Source organism: Tripterygium wilfordii, chromosome 22, assembly GCF_013401445.1.
Source record: "Tripterygium wilfordii isolate XIE 37 chromosome 22, ASM1340144v1, whole genome shotgun sequence".
In the NCBI taxonomy this organism is placed as follows: domain Eukaryota; kingdom Viridiplantae; phylum Streptophyta; class Magnoliopsida; order Celastrales; family Celastraceae; genus Tripterygium; species Tripterygium wilfordii.
Genome location: NC_052253.1, coordinates 13,643,053 through 13,667,870, shown reverse-complemented (window position 1 = coordinate 13,667,870; position 24,818 = coordinate 13,643,053). Strand labels below are relative to the sequence as shown.

General features: G+C 37.8%; 5 protein-coding genes and 1 pseudogene across 5 annotated transcripts; 2 read left to right on the top strand and 4 right to left on the bottom strand.

Moving 5' to 3' along the window:
- The first annotated feature begins 126 nt into the window (after positions 1-126).
- On the top strand, positions 127-1,523 carry LOC119991911 (ubiquitin-conjugating enzyme E2 28-like). Its single transcript, XM_038838450.1, has 4 exons — positions 127-682; positions 762-889; positions 985-1,089; positions 1,178-1,523. The coding sequence occupies exons 1-4, from the start codon at positions 613-615 to the stop codon at positions 1,319-1,321; spliced, it is 447 nt and encodes a 148-aa protein (XP_038694378.1). The 5' UTR covers positions 127-612; the 3' UTR covers positions 1,322-1,523.
- A 2,094-nt stretch (positions 1,524-3,617) lies between these two features.
- LOC119990861 (probable receptor-like serine/threonine-protein kinase At5g57670) lies at positions 3,618-7,323 on the top strand. Its single transcript, XM_038836988.1, has 10 exons — positions 3,618-4,394; positions 4,500-4,573; positions 4,665-4,783; positions 4,872-4,981; positions 5,076-5,633; positions 5,728-5,976; positions 6,061-6,224; positions 6,323-6,550; positions 6,631-6,780; positions 6,858-7,323. The coding sequence occupies exons 1-10, from the start codon at positions 4,211-4,213 to the stop codon at positions 7,101-7,103; spliced, it is 2,082 nt and encodes a 693-aa protein (XP_038692916.1). The 5' UTR covers positions 3,618-4,210; the 3' UTR covers positions 7,104-7,323.
- An 864-nt stretch (positions 7,324-8,187) lies between these two features.
- Positions 8,188-9,277, bottom strand: LOC119992326 (mitogen-activated protein kinase kinase kinase 17-like). The gene has a single exon (XM_038839044.1). It carries the CDS (start codon positions 9,241-9,243, stop codon positions 8,206-8,208), a length of 1,038 nt encoding a protein of 345 aa, XP_038694972.1. The 5' UTR covers positions 9,244-9,277; the 3' UTR covers positions 8,188-8,205.
- Positions 9,278-10,927: 1,650 nt separating this feature from the next.
- On the bottom strand, positions 10,928-11,968 carry LOC119991585 (mitogen-activated protein kinase kinase kinase 17-like). Its single transcript, XM_038837922.1, has one exon. It carries the CDS (start codon positions 11,966-11,968, stop codon positions 10,928-10,930), a length of 1,041 nt encoding a protein of 346 aa, XP_038693850.1.
- A 435-nt stretch (positions 11,969-12,403) lies between these two features.
- On the bottom strand, positions 12,404-14,065 carry LOC119991583 (annotated as a pseudogene).
- Positions 14,066-20,411: 6,346 nt separating this feature from the next.
- Positions 20,412-21,407, bottom strand: LOC119991582. Its single transcript, XM_038837921.1, has 2 exons — positions 21,391-21,407; positions 20,412-20,886 (listed from the first exon to the last, which is right to left on the bottom strand). The coding sequence occupies exons 1-2, from the start codon at positions 21,405-21,407 to the stop codon at positions 20,412-20,414; spliced, it is 492 nt and encodes a 163-aa protein (XP_038693849.1).
- Positions 21,408-24,818: the final 3,411 nt, after the last annotated feature.

Here is a 24,818-nt window from a genome sequence, read left to right as displayed (position 1 = left end):
CTACCATACCTATATTGTTATATTCTTTGAGAGTTTGATTTGGGAGGAAGAATCTTCCTAGAAGACCAAGAAAGTGCTGGGTCCGTTTTATTTCTGTTCAAGATTCTAACTGTTCTCTTAAACAAGCTAAGCAGGAATATTTTTCCTTTTGAGACGTGGACAGGAATGGTTCTACTCCACAATGTACCGATTTTTTAATTTGTCTGAAGAGTTGTTTCCACTGACATTCTAAGCCGTCCAGTTAAAGTTCAGCTTTGCATCTAGAACTAGAATCCATTATTTCTGTCAAGAGTATTCTACTTGCCTACAAAGAGTGATTCAAATTGGACTGCAGTGGTTGACCGAAAAGGATCGATTGCGAAATGATATGGTTCTTTCTCTCTGTCTCTATATATTTAAGTTGTTGATAACATTATCTTCTCTTATTCTACTTCAATGGATTTCAGGAATCTATGCTATGCCCACTTTCATGAGTCTGGAAAGAATCATATTTCCTGAAGTCTCCAATGGCTGCATTATATACTCCATCATTTCCATTCTCCAACACACCCTTTGGAGTTTTTGGTCTCCAAGAATTTATCGACGAACAGGAGCATTTCTCGAAGTGGCTGGATGGCATCGAAGAGGATATTGAAGGAGCTGAAGGAGTTGCAGAGAGATCCTCCTACTTCATGCAGTGCAGGTACTGAAAGATCCTCAAATTGGGTTTCAACATAATTACTTAAAGGGTTTATGGCATTTCATCTACTGCATTATTTCAGGTCCTGTAGCAGAAGATATGTTTCATTGGCAAGCAACCATCATAGGACCAAATGATAGCCCTTATGCAGGTGGTGTCTTTGTTGTGACCATCCATTTTCCTCCTGACTATCCTTTCAAACCTCCAAAGGTATATATACATATATATATAAAGCAAAGATTTCTATTGAACTTACTTTGTTTTACCATCTAAGAGGAGTAATTGCCATGAACTTCTGCTTTCAGGTTGCTTTCAGGACCAAAGTATTCCATCCAAACATAAACAACAATGGGAACATCTGTTTGGACATACTCAAGGAACAATGGAGCCCTGCACTCACCATATCCAAAGTAAGATTTTATTTTTAAAACCCTTATACCATTGCCTGGACACCCTGATATGAAGTCATAGTGAAACATACTTGTTGTGTTCATGCAGGTCCTACTCTCCATATGTTCACTGCTTACGGATCCTAACCCAGATGATCCACTGGTTCCTGAAATTGCACATATGTGCAAGACTGACAAAGTTAAGTACGAGTCAACTGCTCGGTGCTGGACCCAAAAGTACGCGATGGGATGAACCCGGAACGTACTTCTTCTTCTTCCTCTATGATCTGACAAAACCAAAGATTGCTTAGGCTAAGCCAACTGTTACATAAGATTGTGTTGAGCCCAAAAGGCCATTACTTGTTGAGTTGAATGTTTTGTATGCCAGGAATAAATGGTTGCCTCCTCTGGAGTTGATTCTTCAGTTCTAAATAAAAAATTTCCTTAAAATCCTATATGATCCGTTCACCTTTCGAGATGAAGAAGGATTCAGTTTTTTTTTTTCCTTTCCATTTTAGAAAGCACGCACTCTCAATCTATGACCCTCATTTTACCCTCGATTCATGTATGACCCTCTTAACATCTAACATAAAATGAAAGAATCATAAATTATGAGTCTCGAGCATTTTTCTTTTAGAAACTATTGTTTTATGTTGTTGTTGTAGGTGTTTTTTGAGACGTACATTTGTCTTAACGGGCCAAATGTGTTTCCGTTTACTGGTCCAATAGTACAAGCCCACCAAAATTGGGCCACAAATAAGATTTGGGCCTCCCCAAATTTTATAATTTGGTCTGCATATCCATTTATAGCAAGTTGAAGATTTGCAACTAAAAACCATCTTCCCTCAATTAGCATTGTTTCTGTCATTCTCACTCCCAACTAATTAATTGTCCAAATTGACAGTTAGATTTGGTTTATACCAACCAAATCAAAGTGGGTTAGCATGTCCAATTACTTGACAAAATATGCTAGCTCATCATTCTATTAAAAATCTATACAAAATTGTAACTTCACAATTATTAAACAATCAAAGATGTCATCTTCTATTATTCAACCATAAAATGCCACACATTAGGCTTAGGCAATCAGTACCTAATGTGTGTATTCATTCATAGACATTATTATAATCATTTTTGTTATTGCAAAACTAATGGTAAGCATGTAACATTTAGTATAAAATTTTCATCCCTCTTCAATCACCTTCTTCGGGATAATGCAAAAACAACAATATTCCCAGATATCACATTAATTAATTTAATAAGAAATGGACGAAATGATCATACAAGAGATAAATCTAAGTATCTAGGTGTCTACCAAAAATGTTGAACTACAGAGAATTCATCTAGAAATGGCCTAAAACACAAGGGGTGTCTGTAACATTTATTCTTTATAAAATTACACAAAATACATTACTTTGTCGGTTGATCTGCTGAGGTGTTATTACAAAGACATCTCACCAACTAAAGGAGGCCTAAATGATAATTTCATTCAAATTGTAACGTAAATAAATCAAAAAAAATATAAAAAGCTTATAATTTTATTTCGAAAAGCATCCACCAACGGTTTGTTAAGTTGAGGTTGTGGTACTAAATTACTAATTAAGCTTGATCATAAAACCAAATCGAACCACTAAAGGAGTATCACATATATAATATACATGAATACATATGAACCACTCTTTTCTCCAACAATATAATAAGGAAAAAAAGAAGGTGATTTATCTATATATAATATATGCCCGTGCATATTATTTTATTTATTTATTTATATGTATGGTAAATTATAGAAGTGATCAATGTAACCCAACTTATCTTTTTTGGAATAAACTATAATCATGGACCATAACTACATGTTGGGAAAGGCAAAAGGAATTTGGGGGTACTTTATGTCAATAAGTTGAATGTTAGTCAATTTTCCACTTCTATTTCCTAGAAAAATGTCGAGAAAAAAAATACATCAGACATTGATGGACAATTTATAAATTTCAAGTGTTTCTTAATTTAATAAGATGCGTTTTAAAGTTATTAGTTCTAAAAAATCTATGATGAGTTAGGCTTAAACTTGCATGAAATGGATAATATTTTATTCAATAACCAAAGTCGGACAAAGAAGTCCATCAACTTTTCCTAGCAAAAACATGATTCAACAATCAAATCAATCTTTTTATTTGTCATATGTCTTTAAATTGGTGCCATACAAGTTTCTTGGATGATAAATCAAATGCTCAAAATGCAAGTATAAAGCCAAGTAGTGCCAATAATGGCAAACAATAACAATAATAGTACATAAAAATACTACTAATTTGGATTTCCTACCTAACTCTTAAGTACTTAGATAAAAAAAATCACCTTTATTGTGCTTAATTAGCACAAATCTAAGGAGCAAGTAATATTGTTGAGGAGGACAAAGTTGTAATTTGACCAGTATCACCTTCCCCTTTATAGAACCGGACACTGGTGGAGTTCCCGGAATAGCCGGTTGCTTGTACTTCTAAGCCTCTCCTCGCGCCCTGAAATCACCGGATACCTGGGGCTTCCCGCGAAAATTGCCTGTATTTCTTAAAGAAAATAAAATAAATAACGACCTTTTTTCGCGGGAACTCCTTCTGTGCCTCTCACTTGCCTTGCCGACACTTTCTTCTCCCGATTTTTTATTTTGTTTCTTTATATAAGTTAACCCATTTTGCTTCACTGATCTTCATCGTCGCCACAGCACCCTTGTTTTTAATTTTTAATTAGTTTCTTAATCTCTTTGAATTTTTTGTTTTTTGTGCGAATACTGGAGATTGAAACGTGTTGCATGTAGTAGGTAGCTGCTGAAGTTTGATTTTGTCTTGTTCTGTTTATCTTGTCATGTTTGATTCAACACTTTTTTCGTAATATTTTAATTTTTTCAATTTGTAGTGGGTATTGAACGAACTTTGTTTTATTTCAAGTAAGAACATTTAACTTTTTTTTTGGGTCTTTTAGTATTTGGAATAAGGATGTTTTAGGGAAAATGGAAATCTATTAATGGGTGTCAGTAATGGTCACCAAATTGTGGCCTCACTTGCCCAGTTAGGCAATGGTGGATTGGTGGGGAACTGAATTTCTTATCCTAGGTTTCAGTAATACAGGTGGGTTATGATGGGGAGAGATTGAAATGGTAATTTTTAGGGCAAAAATGGTGGCTGAGGGGGAAGCTGATTTTGTTGAGCATGAGAAGAAGCATGTCTTGGTCGGGGTTCGAATTGATGACCAGAGCCAAGAGCTGATCAGCTGGGCTCTTGTCAAAGTTGCTGAACCTGGAGATTCTGTGACTGCAGTTCATGTTTGTCGTAGTTCCGGTAATGCCTTTCTGAAATACAGGCAATTTGGGATTTCCATGCCTTTCTAGCTTGTGTTTGGTATCTTAATTTGATCTTTTTTGGTTATTTGATTTACTGGTACAGTTCATGCTTTGAAACACAAACCATTGTTGGATAGCTATCTGGAAACATATAAAGGCCTATGTTCTCTGAAAAAGGTAATTGATTATAGCCCTTTTTATCATTTTTGTTCTCCCTTTTATGCAAATGATTAGAATTGACAATGATTTCTTTTAAAATGGGTTTTAGGTTGAGCTCACAGGTCATGTCTTGACAGGAAGATGTACTGGGAAGGTATTGGTTAGAGAGGCAAAGAAAAACTCTGCTGTGGCTCTAGTTTTGGGGATGAGCAAGCAAAGTGTTCTCTGGTACGGAGAGTTGTAGTCGAAAAATTTCGGGATGTTAGCAGTTTTATTTGGTTCTTCTCTGATTACTCTAAACAGATATCACTTTCAGGTGCTGTAAAGCGAAGTATTGTGCTAAACGATTGCCTCCAACTACCAATGTTTTGGCCATCCATAATGGGAAAATAGCCTTCAGAAGGTGCAACAATAATCAACTAACAGGTTTGGCGGTCTTTTTTGCCCATAATGAATGAATGAATGAAACCAGTGTCGTAGATCCTTCATAAAGTTATAGTTTGTCTTGTGTTTATGGCAGGACTAGAAGGAGATCCTAAACCCAGTCTTATTTCATGTGAAATTTCCAGTGCCAAAGCAAGCCTATCTGAATTTGATGATTCTGAGGTGGAGACTGAAGTATCTAGTTTTAGTTTTGACACGGTCGAAAACTCCGTAGTTGAAAGAAGAAATGGTAGTGGAGACTCAAACGATGAGATCTCAAATCTTGTAATTGAACCTAAGAAAGTCACTTTGAGATCGACTTCTCTATTTGCTGAATACATCTTAGACCAGCAGCCTGGTTGGCCTCTGCTTCTGAGAGTAAGTTCAAAGTGTCACGCAAGAAAATTGTCCGTGGTTCATTGGGCTAAGAGCCTACCTGATCGTTCCCCGCAGCAAACCCCTCAACGCTTGCCTTTGCAAAGAATTTCATTAGAAAGCGTGGGAAGGGGCAATGTTACTGAGAGTATTAGCTTTATCCCATCTCCATTAATTGAGTTGCAGAATGACTTGGAGAGTATCTTGAAAACGAACTCATCTGATTGCAAATGGTTTAGTTATGAAGTCCTAAGAGCTGCAACTTGTCAGTTCTCTTTAGGTGTTCACTCTTGTTCTAATCTTGAGATTACTGTTTTCTTTTTCTCTCGTTCTTCTTGTCATCCTCTTACTCAATTTATATGCTCTCATGACAGGAAACCTTATTGCAAAAGGAGGATGTAATCGTGTATACAAGGGCGTACTACCTGATGGCAAGCCAGTGGCAGTAAAGATTTTGAAGTCATCAAAAGAAGCCTTAAAGGAATTTGCTCATGAAGTTAAAATCATCTCCTCTTTGAAGCACAAACACATCGCACCTCTTCTCGGGCTCTGCATTGAAAATAATCATCTCCTTTCTGTTTACAGTTTCTTGTCCGAAGGTAGCTTAGAAGAAAAATTGCATGGTAAGGACTTGAAGAAATTCATGTTTTCTTTCACTAAGAAACCTTTGTCCAAATGCTGATACCATGTTGACATGTGCCATGTAGGTAACAAAAAAGATAAATCAGTACTTTCATGGGAAGTGAGATTTAATGTAGCTGTTAAAATGGCTGAAGCCCTAAGTTACCTACATATCGAATGTTCTCGGCCTGTAATTCATAGAGACGTCAAGTCTTCAAACATTCTTCTGTCAGATGCGCTTGAACCTCAGGTACTTTGCAAGATTACTACATATCGATTTCTAAAGAGTCGTACAAATGTTAAATTTTAGCACAAATGAGAACTATTTTTGTTGATCCACTCTATCAGCTATCAGATTTTGGATTGGCAATATGGGGACCAACATCTTCATCTTTCATCACGCAAGGAGACGTAGTGGGAACATTTGGTTATCTTGCTCCTGAATACTTCATGTATGGAAAAGTCAGCGACAAGATCGATGTTTATGCTTTTGGGGTAGTTCTACTTGAACTGTTATCAGGAAGAGAACCGATTAGTTCCAGGACTTCCAAGGGCCAGGAGAGCTTGGTCATGTGGGTAAGGCCTTCTCTCCGTTGTTAGAAGTTTCACTTGCATTAGATACTTGCATGAACAACACTGAGATGTATAAAGTTCAGGCAAAGCCAATGTTAGAGCGTGGCGATGTGAGAGGTATACTTGATACAAATTTGGATGGAAAAGTCGACGAGACACAACTGCAGAGAATGCTTCTTGCCGCAACACGCTGCATCACACGATCAGCTAGGCTGCGTCCTAAAATGAACGAGGTACTAAATGCATTCAATCTCAGAAATTTTCATATACTAAAATGAAAGTGCTCAACATTTTACCTCCACATCACCAGATACTTACGCTATTAAGTGGGGAGAAAGATGGAGAAAACCCCGAAAATGAGGATCAGCAAGAAAACCAAGAAGACAATGATGATGAAGTATACCCAAATTCAAGTGCAGAATTGCATTTGAGTCTAGCACTGCTTGATGTTGATGACGATTCATCGTTTAGCAGTCTAGAACAGAGCAATAATCATTCTTTCGAAGAGTATGTGAAAGCAAGGTGCAGCAGATCGTCGAGCTTCAACATCAACTAGTTCTCTCTTGCAGTCTCCTGAAAACTTCTCCTCCCAATGCCAAGTATTCCATAAAACTTGAATTGTGCTGTTGCTTATACCTTTACAGTTTAGTCCATGAGTTTGAGTTTGTGAGAATAGACAAGTAGAAGTGGCATGTAAAAGGTGACATCAGGGAAGGATGATAGATGAACTTTATCTGCTAATAAGACATCCCCATGTCACAATTCACTTTCTTTAATCATGTAATTAGATGTTGCATTACATAGTCTAATGCAGAATCTCTTAGTCAAGCTGACATGGTAGGGCTCAGAGCACCAAAGTATGAAGGTTTAAAATCCAGGTCCATATGCAAATTATTTTTTTTGAGGCTTTAAACATTGGGCCGCAGTGGGCCTAACTGCCCAGCGTTTTTGCTACGCAAATTCTCTACCAAATGGGCATCAAGTATTTTATTGATGTACACATATCTAGCAAAGTTTGAGTCCACCTAAGATTGGTCATATCTACCAAATTTTAGGCCCGTGTGCACGGAATTTTTTTCACTTAACGATAGGATAAGTTGGGCTAAAACCCATCACGTCTTGTGGGAATCAAACTGACTCTGGTAAATCTTAATTCTTATGATTGGATTAGTTGAATTTGTTTTTTTTTTTAAATGTCGTGTTTGGTTGAATATCATATGGGTTGCGATCGAATTACAAATTTACAAGAATTCTTGGTGTTTTTGTAATTCACGATATGGGTCTAGACTCGAGTTATCAGGGTCGCGTGCACATAATTTTCTCACCTAACAACAAGATAAGTTGGGTTAAAACTCATCACGTCCTGTGTGAATTGAATTTAAGACCTTCCGAATCCTTACGATATGACATCCAAACAGATTCACCACTAGATTTATCACTAAAGTGATTATGTGTATTTTCTTGCCGTCACAAGACAAAGTGTCAAAGTAAACCAATGATATGATTTCAAATAGACATGAACCCTATGTTGTGAATATGAACCTTGCAGACAAAAATAATATAGCGATATAAAGAAAGCAATTGAAAATCAAAGAGAAGAGAAAGAGAAGAACTCAAAATTTACGTGGTTACATAAAATTTTTCTAATATGAGCCACCCTAAAATATTAATTTAGCTGAACCATATTTACGATTGCTAATTATTCTAGGCTTACACCGCATTGCCTTTCGCCGATCAACTTCGTCCAGAAAATTCATCATCTTGTCACCATACCCATTGCTGCTGCTGCTCCTCGATGCAACTTCAATGGAATCATCATCAACTTCTGCCAAGCACTCTGTTTCTTGAATCGCACCATTAGTCTCACCTTCTTGCTCCATTAATCCAACAAAACTGTGATTCAAAAGTTCTTCAGATGACCACCTCTCACGAGGATCCCTTCGAAAGCAATTCGACAAGAAATCTTGCGCTGATGATGAAATCCATTCTGGTATATTCGGAGATTCGTCACCACACACCATGTCAAAGAACAGAGACGCCAAGTCATGGTGATTGCCCCACGCCCTGTTCCCGGTCAGCATCTCAACCACTACGCATCCAAGAGACCACATATCAAGCGGAGCCGCTGCCTGACCAAGAATCACCGACTCCGGTGACATGTACAACGGCGTCCCTAGAAAGCTATACGGGCGGCTCCAACCCAACTCCTCCGCCCACGGCATCTCTGCCAACCCAAAATCCGTAATCTTCAAGCAATACCCTGTTCCATCTTTTGAAGGAAAAACAAGGACGTTGTCGGGTTTGAAATCACAGTGCACAAGCCCATGACCGTGAATGCAAGAAAGCCCTTCCAGCAACATACGAGTGTAGACCTTGACCTCCTTTTCTGGGATTCGGCCACCGGACTTGCGAATCAAGTCCGTCAGCGTACCTTCTGGTGCGTACTCCATGAACAGATTGTAAATCGGCAACGATCTTTCCACCGTGTATTGGTACCCAAGACAACGTACGATGCCCGGACACCCAAACAAGTGTCGGAGAATCTCGAATTCCTTCACCAGCGAAGCGCAGTTGAGGAGGAGTGATGATTTCACGGCAAAGACACCGAGTGGGAAACCGAAATCGTCCGTCTTGACTGCCAAGAACACAACACCGTAGCTACCTTTCCCGAGAACTTTCAGTCTGGACCAAGTCATGGTGATTGGCTTCAAACTGAAATTTTTTGGTGGAAGTGAGGCTCTGTTGATGGGTATGTATTTATATTATAGGATTCAAGGAATCCTAATTCTTTTCCCTAATTATATAAAACCTAATTGGTGATTGAATTACAATATTCAGAATATCATAATTGACCGTTGGATTTTCATAATTCTGTTATTTTCTTCTTATTTATCAGAATCACCTAACAAATTGTTCGAATTCACATTCAGGACCCTCACCTACCTTAAATTAAGTTCGTAGCCCCAAACAGTCTTTATTTACGAATAAGCCCTGAAAATACGTATAAATTGATAGAGAAACTTAGATTATTTACTCCAATTTTCGTTTCCTTGTCCGCAATCCTTAATTGCATCCCGAACTTCAATTTTCACTGCAACTTCGGGACTCTACTAAGTCATAATTCTTATGATTGGATTAATTGAATCGTTTTTTTTTTTTTAAAGTTTCATGTTTGGATGAATATCATAGATCGAATTACTTGAATTCTTGGTGTTTTTATAATTCACGATATGGGTCTAAAATGAAACCATCAGGCCTGCGTGCACAATTTTTTTTTTTGTCACCTGACAATATGATAAGTTGGGTTAAAACTCATCCATCCTATGGGAATCGAACTCAAACTTTGGTAAAGTCTTAATTCTTATGATTGAATTGGTTGAATCTGGACTGTTTAAAAGTTTTGTGTTTGGTTAAATATCATATGGGTTGTGATTGAATTACATGAATTCTTGATGTTTCTGTAATTCTCGATATGAGTCTAAACTCAAGTCATCAGGTCCGCGCACTTAATTTTCCCACTTGACGACATGATAAGTTGGACTAAAACTCATCACGTTCTATGGGAATCAAAATCAGGACCTTTTCAGTCCTTACGATATAAGATCCAAAAAGATTCACTACTAAGTTATTACTAAAATGGTGATGTGTATTCTTTTGCCGTGACATCACAAAATGCCAAAGTAACCCAATGAAACTTGTATCCAATTTAAATATATTTTTATTTATTTTTTCATTATTTCTGATGTATGTTTGTTTGTAATTCTCCCTGAATCATAATCCATGCTAATCGAAATACAAAGATAATGGATAATATTGCTGCACAGCCTCATAACTTATATTTTTGATGGAATGGACAGAACAAATAAATATAAAATCAACAAGTAACAAATTCATAGTCTGATTTAGGGTTTTTTTTCTTAATTATAAACAAAAATTAGGATTTTTTTTAATGCAATACTCATTTACCAAAAAAGATTCATAGTCGTAGTCACTAGAAATTTGAAATACTCTAAATTGATTTCAAAGTTATGAACCCTATGTTGTAAATATCAACCTCGAACACAACATATAATATAATGATATAAAGAAAGCAATCAAAAATCATAGAGAAGAGAAAAAGAACACAAGATTTACGTGGTGGTTTGACAAAAATGTCTACGTCCACGGAGTCTATGAGTGTTTTTCACTACGACAATTCCAATAATACAATTGAGTTAGATTTTCTACCTTTTATAGCAAACTACCAACCCTTAACACCATACCCTTCGCACTTCTGCTTTTCTTTTCTTTTCTTTTTTTTTTTTCCCGAGAATTCCTTTTCTATTTTTAAGATACTAAGTAATTTTTCTAATATGAACCACTCTATTTAACACCCTTAACCTAAATAATTAATTTAGCTGAACCATATTTACGATTGCTAATTATTCTACGCTTACACCGTTTTTCCTTTTGCCGATCAATTTCATCCAGAAAATCCATCATCTTGTCACCATACCCATTGCTGCTGCTCCTGGATGCAACGTCATCGGAATCATCATCAACTTCTACTTCTGTCAAGCACTCTGTTTCTTCAATCTCACCGTTAATCTCACCTTCTTCCTCCATTAATCCAACAAAACTGTGGTTCAAAAGTTTTTCAGATGACCACCTCTCACGAGGATCCGTTCGGAAGCAAGTCGACAAGAAATCCTGCGCTGATGATGAAATCCATTCTGGTATATTCGGAGATTCGTCACCACACACCACGTAAAAGAACAGAGACGCCATGTCATGGTGATTGCCCCACGCCCTGTTCCCTGTCAGCATCTCAACCACCACACACCCAAGAGACCATATATCAAGCGAAGCTGAAACCTGACCAAGAATCACGGACTCCGGTGACATGTACAACGGAGTCCCTCGAAAGCAATCCTGCCGGCTACAATCGAACTCCTCTTCCCACGGCAACTTCGCCAACCCAAAATCTGCAATCTTCAGACAATACCCCGTTCCATCTTTTGAAGGAAAAACAAGGATGTTGTCGGGTTTGAAGTCACAGTGGACAAGCCCATGACCGTGAATGCAAGAAAGCCCTTCCAGCAACATACGAGTATAGACCTTGACCTCCTTTTCTGGGATTCGGCCACCGGACTTGCGAATCAAGTCTGTCAGCGTACCTTCTGGTGCGTACTCCATGAACAGATTGTAAACCGGTATCGATCTTTCGACTGTGAATTCGTACCCAAGACAACGTACGATGCCTGGACACCCAAACAAATGTCGAAGAATCTCGAATTCCTTCACGAGCGACGAGCACTTGAGGAGGAGTGATGATTTCGCGGCAAAGACACCGAGTGGGAAACCGAAATCGTCCTTCTCCACTGCCAAGAACACAACGCCATAGCTACCTTTCCCGAGAACTTTCAGTCTGGACCAAGTCATGGTGATTGGCTACGAACTGAAATTTTTTTGGTGGAAGTGAGGTTCCGTTGATGGGTTTGTATTTATATTATGGCTCTTTTAACCCTAATTATATGTATCATAATTATATTAGAATTTGTTTAACCCTAATTATATGTATCATAATTATATTAGAAGTTGCTTAACCCTAATTATATGTATCATAATTATATTAGAATTTGAATTATAATATTCAGAATATCATAATTGACCGTTAGATTTTCATAATTCTGTTATTTTCTTCTTATTTATCAGAATCGCCTTACAAATTGTTCATATTCACATTCAGGACCCTCACCTATCACAAATTAAGTTCCCAACCACAAACCTCTCAGAACCTCTCAAGGCAGGCAGGAAGAGTCTCTGTTTCTGCTTGTTTCTTCTTTGTGAATTTAAAAATAATTAACCCAATGTGTTCTAGGATGCATAACAAACAAGTTTCTTGGAATGGATATCATCTCGCTTGAATGACCTATCTCGATGGATTATTTCCTCCAATTCTTCGTAATTTTTTCTGGAGTCGGGATGCGACTTGTCATCCACTACAAATCTATGAACTCCATCACCAACTTCAATCCAACTCCAACCAGGAGTTGCCTTTGTTGCTAGGTTTTCGATATTTTTTCTCATCCTCACAACACTTCTCCGTCTTTCGCTATAGCATATATCGTAGCAAGTAGGACATGGTCCCCTGCATTTGACGCCCCAAGCTGGACCGGATTCCTCAAAGCCATTTCTCCGGTTTCCACATTCCCATGGATCTTGCAAGAACCAAGCAGGGTCCTCCACAAGACAGGATCTTTCTCTAAATGAGAACTGTGTATGATTTCGAGTGTCTTATCAAGCTTCCCAGCTTGTCCATAAAGGTCCACCAAGCATCCATGGTGTTTAATTCCAGGACTCAGATTGAATTGGGAGGTCACCATGTGAAAAAACTCAACACCCTTTTCAACCAAGCCTTGGTGATTACATCCACACAACACGCCGAGGAAAGTGATTGAATTTGGCTGGACTCCCGTCACCAACATCTGCCTGAAGAACGAGACTGCTTCATTGCCACGGCCATGGACTCCAAACCCAACAATCATCGAGTTCCAAGTGAGAACATCCCTCTTTTGCATCCCATTAAACACTTCAAAAGCACCATCCAAACTCCCACATTTAGCGTATGTCAATGAGAGCATTCCCCAAATACACACCATGCACAAAGTCCTTCTCACGGGCAATTCTATGCAACTCACCCCCATATTCAATGCACCCACATGCGCACAAGACGAGAGCAAGCCCACCAGCGAAAAACTATCAAGACCCACATTCTCATTTCTCATCAAGTTATAAATTTCCAACGCCTCGTGATGACAACCCGCCTGGGAGTAACAAGATATCATGGCATTCCAACAAACCAAATCCCTTTCAGACATATCATCGAACACCGTTCACGCTTTCTGCACACATTCATTCGCAACATACGCATGCATGAGGCCAATACAGACAATGACATCGTTCTCAAATCCACTTCGTATAACAAATCCGTGAACCTCTTGGCACTTGATAAGAGCCTTAATTCTCTCGCAGGCCTTGAGTGCGAAGAAGAAAGTGAAGGTGTCTGGAGAAGAATCAGAAACAGAGAATCCCAACATTCGGTTGTAGTAGATAAGGGCGTGGAGAGGGGATGGGCTCTGTGCAAAGCCTCTAATGATGGAATTCCATGCTTGGGTTTGTGGCTCTTCAATGTGATTAAGAGTAGTAGAGCATACTCCAGCGAGCCAGAGACTGAGACGGCGCAGAAGTTGAGGAGTTTATTTGCAATGGCAGGGTTCTGTTTAAGGCCATGAATGAAGACGTGTGCGTGGAGTTTTTGAAGTCATTTCAGGCTGTTGCATCCTTGTAAGAGAGTCAGTATTGCATTGGCTTTTAAAGTCTCAGGAGCAATCACCATGGGCGACTACGATATAGTACTTGATTGTTTCCAGACAATTGCTGTTGTATCATGTCAAAAATAATTCTTCTTAACAGTTGAAAGGAATCTTGCAACCATTAGTCTATTAATAGCTCGGCAAATCAGATATGGCTTACTGATTCAACTCGATTGGGTAAGAGATAGAGATGATAGCAGTGTAGCAATCACATAGAAGTGTAGCAACCACATATATTCCATTCATCCAACAAAAGCAAGAATAGAGAGTCATTACAGACTTGTTTTCGGCGCAAAGAGATAACCTAGACAAAAACAACCAAGCCTATTTCTAAGAGAATGAAACGACAACGTACAAGACACAGCTTAAAAATAAAAGGGTAAAAGAGGAAAAACATTAACATTAACATTCCCCCTTAATGCTATTTCTCTTTTACACCTAATCTTTCACGCATGGCAGAGAACTTCAGCTTGTACAGACCCTTGGTGAAACAATCTGCCAACTGATCCTCACTGGAGCAAAAATCAATGGCAACAACCTTGTGTTTAACTGCTTCCCTCAGAGCATGGTATTTGATGAGAATATGTTTACTCCGGCTGCGGAAAACATGATTCTTTGACATTGAGATAGCAGACTTGCTGTCACATAAGATGCTGGTAGGCCCCTTTGGTAATTCTCCAAGATCGGTTAAAATATATCTAAGCCAGGCAGTATGGTTTGCAGCCAAAGTAGCAGCAACATATTCTGCCTCTGCTGTAGATTGTGCCACTACCTTCTGTTTTCGAGACAGCCATGTAAAAACTCCAGATCCCATTGTAAAAGCATATCCTGATGTACTCTTCAAATCATCAGGAGATCCTCCCCAATCACTGTCAGCAAATCCCTGCAGTTTAGCTCCTGGCTTATGATAGTAGTGAATCCCATAATTTTTTGTGCCCTGCAAATATCGAAAGACCCTCTTAACTCCACACAAATGATTTTCTCGTGGTGCTTGCATGAATCTAGACAGCAAATTTGTTGCATATTGTATGTCTGGTCTGGTTGAAGATAAATACAGCAGACTGCCAATCATGCATCTATACTCCCCTGAATCAACACTTGGAGAGCCATCTTCTTTAAGAATCTTTTCATGGGCAGCAATGGGAGTTGAAACAGCTTTGCAATCTTCCATCCCAAATCTAGCTAGCAATTGATTAACATACCTTTGTTGATTGATAAAAACATGCCCTGGCTGTTGATCAACCTCTATACCGAGAAAATAGTTCATTAAACCCAAGTCATTCATTTCAAACATCTCTTTCATATTTCTCTTGAAATCTGCTATCATATCCTCATCATTTTCAGTTAGTACCAAGTCATCAACATACAGAGAAACAATAATCTTCTTTCCCTTTTCTCTTTCTTTAACATATAAAGTGGATTCACTTGAACTCTTCTTGAACCCTTGGATGGCAAAATAATCATCGATTCTGCTGTACCAAGCTCTAGGAGCTTGCTTGAGCCCATACAAGGCCTTACTCAACTTCAGAACTTTAGATTCTTCACCTTCTTTGACAAAACCTGGAGGTTGTTGAACATAAACCTCCTCCTCCAGAACTCCATTCAAGAAGGAAGACTTAACATCTAGATGATGTAAAGTCCATTTGTTTTGAGCTGCCAAGGCAAATAAAAGTCTGACTGTTTCCATGCGAGCTACAGGAGCATAAGTTTCTGTGTAATCCTTCCCAAACTGCTGTGAGTACCCCTTAGCCACAAGCCTAGCTTTATATTTTAAAACAGAATTATCAGGCCTCAACTTTGTTTTAAAGACCCACTTCACTCCAATTGCCTCTTTGTTTGCAGGGAGCTCCACTAAAGTCCAGGTATTATTCTTTTCAATTTGGCTAAGCTCTTCTTCCATGGCTGCTACCCAAGCATTGCTGCTGAAGGCTTCACTGAGATTTGTAGGTTCCAAGGAAGTTTGTTTGCATGACTCATATACATCAGCAAGACTTCTGTACTTCTTTACTGGGGAATCAGAGTCATATATATCAGTAAGACTCTTGTACTACTTTGCTGGGGATTCAGAGTCCCCTTCACTATAATGTCCCTGCAAATTTTGAACTTCATCATCAACTGTATCAGCCTCAGAATCCTCAGATATGTTATCAATATCATTCTCAGTAGTATCATCAGATGGTTTTTGATCATTAGCTTCAGATGACTCGGTGTCCTGCATATCATCAGAACAAATAGAAGAGGAGACATGTATGACTTCTTGCTTATCCCAATCCCAAATGGCTTCTTCATCAATTTCTACATCCCTGGAAACAACAAGTCTTTTGGACTCCAAATTATATATCCTGTAGCCCTTTGATTTGGTACTATACCCAAGCAGTATACCTGTCTCACATTTTTTGTCAAGTTTTCCCCTTTTAGCATCAGACACATGTATGTAACATGGACTACCAAAAACTTTGAGGTATTTTGCAGAGGGTTTCATACCTGACCAAGCTTCCAAAGGTGTCATGCCCTTTACAGCAGTGGTAGGGCATCTGTTCAACAGGTAAACAGCAGTATTCACAGCTTCTCCCCATAGCCATTTGGGAAGTTTCTTCCCTGCTAGCAAAGTTCTTGCCATTTCCATGACAGTTCTGTTCTTCCGTTCTGAGACTCCATTTTGTTCTGGAGCAAAACCAACAGTCAGTTGATGATGAATACCATTTGATTCACAGAATCTATCAAATTCTCTGGAGTTAAATTCCCCACCTCTATCACTCCTAAGAGTTTTAATCACTTTGCCTGATTGTTTTTCAACAAGGACCTTAAAGGTTTGGAACACACTAAAAACTTCAGACTTCTCTTTCAAACAGTATACCCAAGACATTCGAGAAAAATCATCAATAAACAACAGGAAGTACTCATTACCCTCAGCTGTAGGAGTGTGCATGGGCCTACAGACATCAGTATGAATGAGCTCCAAGCACTCTTGAGCTCTCCAGACTGTGTCACCATGAAAAGGTTTCCTTCTTTGCTTACCTTCCATGCAACTGCTGCACATAAATGTAGACACATCAAATTTTGGGAGATCAGAAACAAGATTTAATTTGTGTATCTTCGTTATATTCACAAGGCTCAGATGACCTAACCTTTGGTGCCATAACTGAGACTCAGCATCAGAGACTTTTAAGGCAAGTTCATACTGACTTTGAGAGAACCCTGGCAAAGTAAAATCTAACTGGAAACTCCTCTTCCTCTGCATTTGAACAACAACAACAATACGATTGTTTTTACCTCCATCCATTATTGTACAAGTAGTGCCCTCAAATAATAGAGTGAATCCCTTCTCCATCAATTGTCCCACACTTAGCAAATTTGAATCCAGCTTTGGAACATACATGACATCCCTGATAAGGAAATTGCCCTTAGAATTTTTTTCACGCACAGTTCCTCTACCTTCAACCTTAACCAATTCTCCATTTCCCAAAACAACCTGAGTAGTTATGGATCTGTCAAGATCCTGAATAAACTTATATTTGCAGTCATGTGATTACTAGCCCCCGAGTCAAGAACCCATGTGTGATTCTTGGGCTCAGAAGTGTTAAAACAAGCCATAAACAAAACTTCTTCCTCTTCCTCATCAGTCTCAGTTTCCTGCACAAAATTTGCTTGTTGTTTGTCTTTGTTTTTCCCTCTGCAATCCTTGAGAATATGACCATATTTGCCACACCCCTTACACTGTGGTTTCCCTTTGTTCCAACAGTGTTCTTCCACATGACCTTCCCTTTTACACAGAGTGCACACAGGCTTTGTTTTACTCCAGCAAGCATCTTCCACATGACCCTCCCCTTTACAGAAATTGCAAAAAGGGCGAGATCCTGATTGTTTCTTCTGCATCTCTGAACTCATTCTCATCTGATACGCACTTTCAATAGCATCAACACTCAGAACTTCCATCTTCACACGCGTTTCATGAGCCTCCAAGGACCCAATCAGATCGCTAACAGTCATTTTATCCAGATCCTTTGTCCCTTCAACCGTAGTGACTATGTTATTGTATTTTGGAGTTAGGCTAATTAAAATTTTCTCTATAACCCTTCTGTCAGGCATCTCCTCACCACATATTCTCAACCGATTAACAACATCCATAACACGAGTATAATAATCCTTAATAAGTTCCCCTTCCTTCATTGAGAGATTCATCAGTTCTCTACGAAGGCTATGGAGTTTCACAACACGTACCTTAGAATGCCCTTGATACTCCGTACTCAAGACATCCCAGGCTTGTTTGGCGCAGATAGAGTTTGAGATTCTAGGGAAAATAACTTCAGCCACAGTGGTCTGAATAACTAGCAAGGCCGTATTATCTTTTTCAATATCCTTCTTCAATTTTTGTTCATCAGTGACTTCTTTTCCAGAAGTATCCTTTTCAAAGGACGAACTAGTCACAGCAGCAGTGTCAGTGAGACAAACTGGACACCCTACTTCAATAAACTCCCACAAACCTTTTGATTTAAAGTAAGTGCGGAGAATAGTAGACCAATAGTCGTACTTCTCACCAGTGAAGGTGGGTAGACTGCTGGTGGTGGGGTTTGTCGGATTCGACATCACAAAATTACGAAAATAGCAACAAAAAAAAAATTAAGACAAACATACAGCAGTAGAAGGCCTCAATGATCTGAGCTCCGATACCATGATAGCAGTGTAGCAATCACATAGAAGTGTAGCAACCACAGATATTCCATTCATCCAACAAAAGCAAGAACAGAGAGAGTCATTACAGACTTGTTTTCGGCGCAAAGAGATAACCTAGACAAAAACAACCAAGCCTATTTCTAAGAGAATGAAACGACAACGTACAAGACACAGCTTAAAAATAAAAGGGTAAAAGAGGAAAAACATTAACATTAACAAGAGATGCTACATATTCTAGAACAGTCTTCAGATCAATCTACCTCAGAGCCACTTGTCTTGGAACCAACTATAGCTGAGTTTTGCAGTATCCAAGAGATGTGGGCTAAAGTGATAAACGCCTAAGCCCATCAACAAGAAACTGAAAATATAGTCAGTATAGTAAGCCCAATGGGGAGCACAAAAGTAAATTAAGAAAAGGCTACGATGTTTACATATTATTTATTATTATTATTACATGTTTAAGTTACGCAGTAAAATAGAATTTTATTTTATTTAATTTGTTCTGCATAGGTTCTCAAACCGGGATTTTCAGATTCCCAATCTTGATTTGGATCACATATCTCGTCGTAAACCGTCTCTTAACTAAATCTCTCACATAGTCAGAATCCACATATACAAATAACTTATAATCGCTTGTCCTACGGAACCTCAATCCTACACCAAAAGTAGCTCGTATGTACTTCATAATTCACGTCCCTACTTGTCGATATACATGCTCACCACACTAACTGCATGTGAAATGTCGAGTCAAGTGCATGCATAGCGTGCAACCTATTAACTGTAGTCGCATATGGAACTCCAGCCAAGAACTCATGCACTTCGAATTCATCCGCCTGACTACCACAAATTATCATGGAGGCATTCCCCATAGCACGCTCTGTGGCGCTTGCTACGACAATTATCGTGAACTATTTCCACTCTATCTCGTTGTCCCTTTTGTTCTCCGCCTGACCGCCTATTTACGTTATTGACTTAACCGTCTGAGGTTGATTGACCAGCACCCCCTCCAGTGTCAACGACTTTCAACTGTTACATTTTTTCCTACTCTTTACAGGTTGCTGTTTACCCCTCACTCATAGATCATCAACCGTAGATTTGACCGTCTACAGTAGACATGTAAAAGGATTTTCTTTAGCCATGCATCTAAGTCAGTCAACATTTTGTATCTTAGTATGAACCATGTCCAAAAATAGTAAAAATCTACCGAAGTGATGAATTTGCATTTCATAATATTGAGTGATGACTCTATAACACAAAAAAAAATTTGGATGACTCAAAGTTTAATTAATCCTTAATTCTCACATATAAGATACCGTAGAACATAATTAATAACAAATTATTCTCCTTTCCCATCCTCAACATAAGTCTAGTTCATATTATAATATATGCATATATATATATATATATATATGAATTCTCTTATGAGATCCTATAATGAGGTCATGACTTTTAGGGTTCATAATATTTTTTAAAAAATTCAGAAAAAATATATTTGCATTTTTGATCGGTGTTAGGAACGCAACGATATATTTTTTATCCGAAACAAAAATAAAATTCAATATGAAAAATGCATGATAATTCTAGATTGTTGGATATAAAACAAAAGACATTTCATATACATTTTAGCTTGTATTTGATTTTTGTTTCGAACAAAAAAATATCTTTGGGTTCGTAAGACCGATCAAAATACAAATAAATTTTTTCAAATTTTAAAAAAATATTTTGAACCCTAAAAATGAATCCTAAAAATTAGGACCTTATTTTGAGACCTTATAAGAGAATTTCCCTCTCTCTCTCTCTATATATATATATATATATATATATATATTCTCTTACTAAAAACCGTAAGTGATGGAGAGATAGATAGCATGACCTGCAGTGACTGAATAGACAAGCATAGCAACAATGGTAATTCCACAAAGTGAAGCCACAGAAAGGAAAGCATACTGACTCCCACAACTGAGCTTCCCAATCTTGATTTGGATCACATCCACCATTGAAAGCGTCAAGAACACCACCCCAACGAACGAAGCAATTGCAGATAACAACAACAAGCAGCCTCTAGCGTACTTGTACCTGCGCCTCGTGCCCGAAAATTCTTCCTTCCTGTGTATGTTTATATGGACTTTGGTGGCCTTGGCCACGAGTGTTGACAAGATGAACAAGCCAAAGGAGACGACTTCGAAGAGCACCAGTCTCATTTCCAGGCCGGGATCAGCATCGCATTCTGGCCGGTTCTCGAGGCCGTGTTGGTCGGGAGAGGCCAGAGATATCCCAACAAATACGGCAATGGCTAGCAGGGAGTTCACACTGACCAGATCATCAAGTGCCTTCTCATGGATTTCTATGATCTCCTTTTCTTTTCTCTCTCTTTCTTCTCTCTTTTTTTCTTCCTCGTTTTTGGGCACAAGTGGTGCTTTGAGGCCGCTGTAATTAACAAAAGTAATTTATTAATTAACGAGAGATGGCATAGTTGGTAATTGGGTTAGGCGCAATTGTCCAAGGTTCGATTCTAATCGGTAGCAAATTTCTTTGCCATGTTTCTTCATAGACTTGCTCCGAAAATTTTATGGTATTGGAGCAAGTCTCGATCCAATTGGACGTGACCTCTACTTGTTGACTTGTTAGGTCTGACATAACCCAACTCACAAGTGCATGAGAATATCAAGACTAAAAATTTTACATCGGTTTGGCATAACCCAATCAAGTGCTTTAGAAGAGTTGGGCTTTACTTATAAATCATTCTACTGGTTTATGCCAGGCTGATGTTAGATAAAATGCAATAGATTAGTAGAAATAACTAAGGGAAGTTACCTCTCGACGTCCGGCATGGTATACAGAATTTAAACTCGTATTATGGTGGATGTAAGAAGTCGTATTACGGTGGATGTAAGAAGTCTGGTGTGGGCTGGGAGGAATGGACTCCATCTATTTATAGAAGAAAATCCAGTGAATAATCCAGTGGCAGTGGTTTTTACGTGTGGAAAAAATTTCCAGCAGTGATTCTATTATGGTATTGTCACTTGGTAGGCTGATGTGACATATTAAAACTCCATAAGTGATAGGAATCTCAGTAAATATGATCTCAGTCATCTCAGTGATTGACATGTCACTATATGGTTTAATCATTAGATCTTATGAGCCCCTACACTTACATCAATCAAGGAATAAGATAAACTATTGGGATGACTGGAATCTCATTTACTATAATGCTTAACATTTTTGTGAAAACTCATGCAAAAGGTGGTCATGGTTAGGTCAATTTTATGACTCATTGAGAAATATATAATATTTAATATTTAAATTGTAAATTAAATATTATTTTCTCCTTCTCTAGCCATATACCTATAAATTGACATTATATAGCATTTGATATGACAATCACAAAATATCTTTTTGCATGTGCAAGTCAAGACAAATAAAAATAAAGATGAAACTGCCCAAGGAGTTGGGATTCTATTATTATGTTATTATTTTATGGAATTATAGAGTAATTAATTGAAAGACAATAATAGAGACCCTTAAAATATGATCCTTAAAAGTCCCTCAAATCTATGTGGTATTAAAATATCCATTAATTAAAAACATATTTGTAGGGCCCACTTCACATCTAACACTTCATATTAAATGAGAATTTTTTAGGGTCATTTTTTTGAGGTCTCAAGTATTATCCTTAATTGAAGAAGGTTATCATCAAAGTGCCAAGTTTCACTAAACTACCGAAGAAAAAAAAGCGAAGTTCACACGAGGGTCTCTACCTAAATAAAGAAAGTCTAAATCCGGCATCTATCACGTATTAATGTGTAAAGAAAAGTCAAGTGGAATAAAATAATCTTCAAAGACGTCAATATATGGACGGATGGATGTCATTGACAAGGGCAATATATTCCGGAGTTCTATGACTATATTAGTACACGATTTGGTATAGTTTAATTGGTGAATCTCTCTAGGTCGAATCGTATGGATTTTAGAGGTACTGAGTTGATTTTCATTAGAGAAATATCATTGTAAGCACGCGTTGAATTTTAACCCAACTAATTATGTCGTCAGGTGAGAAACTTGCATGTGCAAGTCAAGACAAACAAAAATAAAGATGAAACTGCCTAAGGAGTTGGGATTCTATTATTATGTTATTATTTTATGGAATTATAGAGTAATTAATTGAAGGATAATGCTAGAGACCCCCAAAATATGATCCTTAAAAGTTCACCAAATATATGTGGCATTAAAATATCCATTGATTAAAAACACATTTGTAGGGCCCACTTCACATCCAACACTTCATATTAAATATGAGTCTTTTGGGGGCACTTTTTGAGTGTCGTAGGTATTATCCTTAATTGAAGAAGGTTATCTTCAAAGTGCCAAGTTTCACTAAACTACCAAAGGGAAAAAAAGCAATGTTCACACGAGGGTCTCTACCTAACGAAGAAAATCTAAATCCAGCATCTATCACATATTAATGTGTAAAGAAAAGTCAAGTGGAATAAGATAATCTTCAAAGACATCAATATATGGATGGATGGATGTCATTGACAAGGGCAACATATTCCGGAGTTCTATGACTATATTAGTACACGATTTGGTATAGTCTAGTTAGTGAATCTCTCTAGGTCGAATCGTATGGATTTTGGAGGTACTGAATTGATTTTCATTGGGAGAAATATCCTTGTAACAACGCGTTGAATTTTAACCCAACTAATTATGTCGTCAGGTGAGAAACTTATGTGCAGACGGTCTTGACGGTCTGAGTTTAAACTCATATTGAATATCCAAATGATAAACTTGTATAGTGTCGTGTGTGGTTTAACAAAATATGTTTGGTAAATACAAAAAAAAATGACTTCGGCTATGGTGGAGGGGGTCTTTGTTGCAATTTGATTACAACCACAATAAAAAAATATTTAAAAATTATGAATGTATCTTGATCAAGTTCGTGATTCTAACGATATAATTTTTGTCCCAAATAAAAAATAAATTGAAGATGAAAAATGATGAAAATTTTGGGCCATTGCATATAAATCTGAAATATTCTAAATCTCTATTACGATGAATTTGATTATTATTTCGGATAAATCGTTAAATTTGTAAACCCAATCAAATTATATTAATAAATTTTTTTAAAAATATTCTGAGATATAATTTTTGAGAAGGCAACATGTAACCAAAATGATTTGGTGCACCGGTCGCTAGTCCGATAGTCCGATGCACTGTGCACTAGATCTGCCCGGCTGCCCTGAATCCAAAGCCATGACTAGTGCAAGGTTTGATTTCCTACTAATCTTCCAACATGATGAACTTGGGCTAGGACATCATCTTTCTTGTGTGCAAAAGTGAACTTCTCAAGCCCAGTGAAGCCCATTCCAGTTTGTAAAACTTTCGTGCAAACCTTCTTGGTACGCCCATATATGAATCTACACAAATCCCCATAGACAAAGGCCCAAGAGTCTAATACCACCTCCATGTTTTCCAATATTGGGGTTTAAATCTTTATATCTTCCACTCCAAATCTAAAGAGTTGTTGATTGGAATGTGAAAGTTATTGCATTGATCGTATTTATAAAGCGACCTAAGCTCTACTATTTATGACATATTTATGAGCTCTATATATGTATAAGCAAACGCTTGATATATGTATATCTCTCTCCAAAAGTAGAAAGAATCTCTCCCTGTGAATCACTTTCTAAAAAGCAAAAACTGATGGTAAGAAGTGTAGATGCATGCATGTTAGTGATCAATAATGGTTGTGTTTTGATACTTTAGAGTAGAGCCTTCTTGGGAAACAGAACAACTCCAAATTGTAGAAAAAGAAAATACGTTGAAATGGAGGTAAAGTAAATTAAAGATGATGCACGCAATTGTATTTAACCCATAATGATACTGTACAAGTTTATCATTTGGACATTCGATATAAGGTCTAAACTCGAGTCATGAGATCCGCACTCATAAAAATTCCCCACTTGATGATATGTTAAATTGTGTTAAAACCCAACACATGATCACCATAAAAGTGGGTATTGCACCTACTATAAAACGAACTCAAAATCTTCGAAGTTTCATAGCTTTGGTTCCGAGAAAATGTGCACAGACAAACAAACAAACAAATTATAAAATATTTGGTTTTAGTTTCAATGTTGTGATGAATGATCCACGTAAATTTGAATACTAGCTTGTTCTTCTTCTGATCAGAACAGAGAAAAAGAATAAAGAAATGCTGGCAGCTAGCTTAGCTAGTCAAACTT

What these genes read in the sequence shown, in the direction of transcription:
- LOC119991911 (XM_038838450.1), top strand. Translation starts at nt 613, where the DNA reads ATGGCATCGAAGAGGATATTGAAGGAGCTGAAGGAGTTGCAGAGAGAT. An exon ending in ATCCTTTCAAACCTCCAAAG is followed by an intron (nt 890 to 984) that starts GTATATATACAT and finishes TTCTGCTTTCAG; the next exon opens with GTTGCTTTCAGGACCAAAGT. An exon ending in CTGCACTCACCATATCCAAA is followed by an intron (nt 1,090 to 1,177) that starts GTAAGATTTTAT and finishes GTGTTCATGCAG; the next exon opens with GTCCTACTCTCCATATGTTC.
- LOC119990861 (XM_038836988.1), top strand. Translation starts at nt 4,211, where the DNA reads ATGGTAATTTTTAGGGCAAAAATGGTGGCTGAGGGGGAAGCTGATTTT. An exon ending in AACTTGTCAGTTCTCTTTAG is followed by an intron (nt 5,634 to 5,727) that starts GTGTTCACTCTT and finishes CTCTCATGACAG; the next exon opens with GAAACCTTATTGCAAAAGGA. An exon ending in CAGATGCGCTTGAACCTCAG is followed by an intron (nt 6,225 to 6,322) that starts GTACTTTGCAAG and finishes CCACTCTATCAG; the next exon opens with CTATCAGATTTTGGATTGGC.
- LOC119992326 (XM_038839044.1), bottom strand. Translation starts at nt 9,243, where the DNA reads ATGACTTGGTCCAGACTGAAAGTTCTCGGGAAAGGTAGCTACGGTGTT.
- LOC119991585 (XM_038837922.1), bottom strand. Translation starts at nt 11,968, where the DNA reads ATGACTTGGTCCAGACTGAAAGTTCTCGGGAAAGGTAGCTATGGCGTT.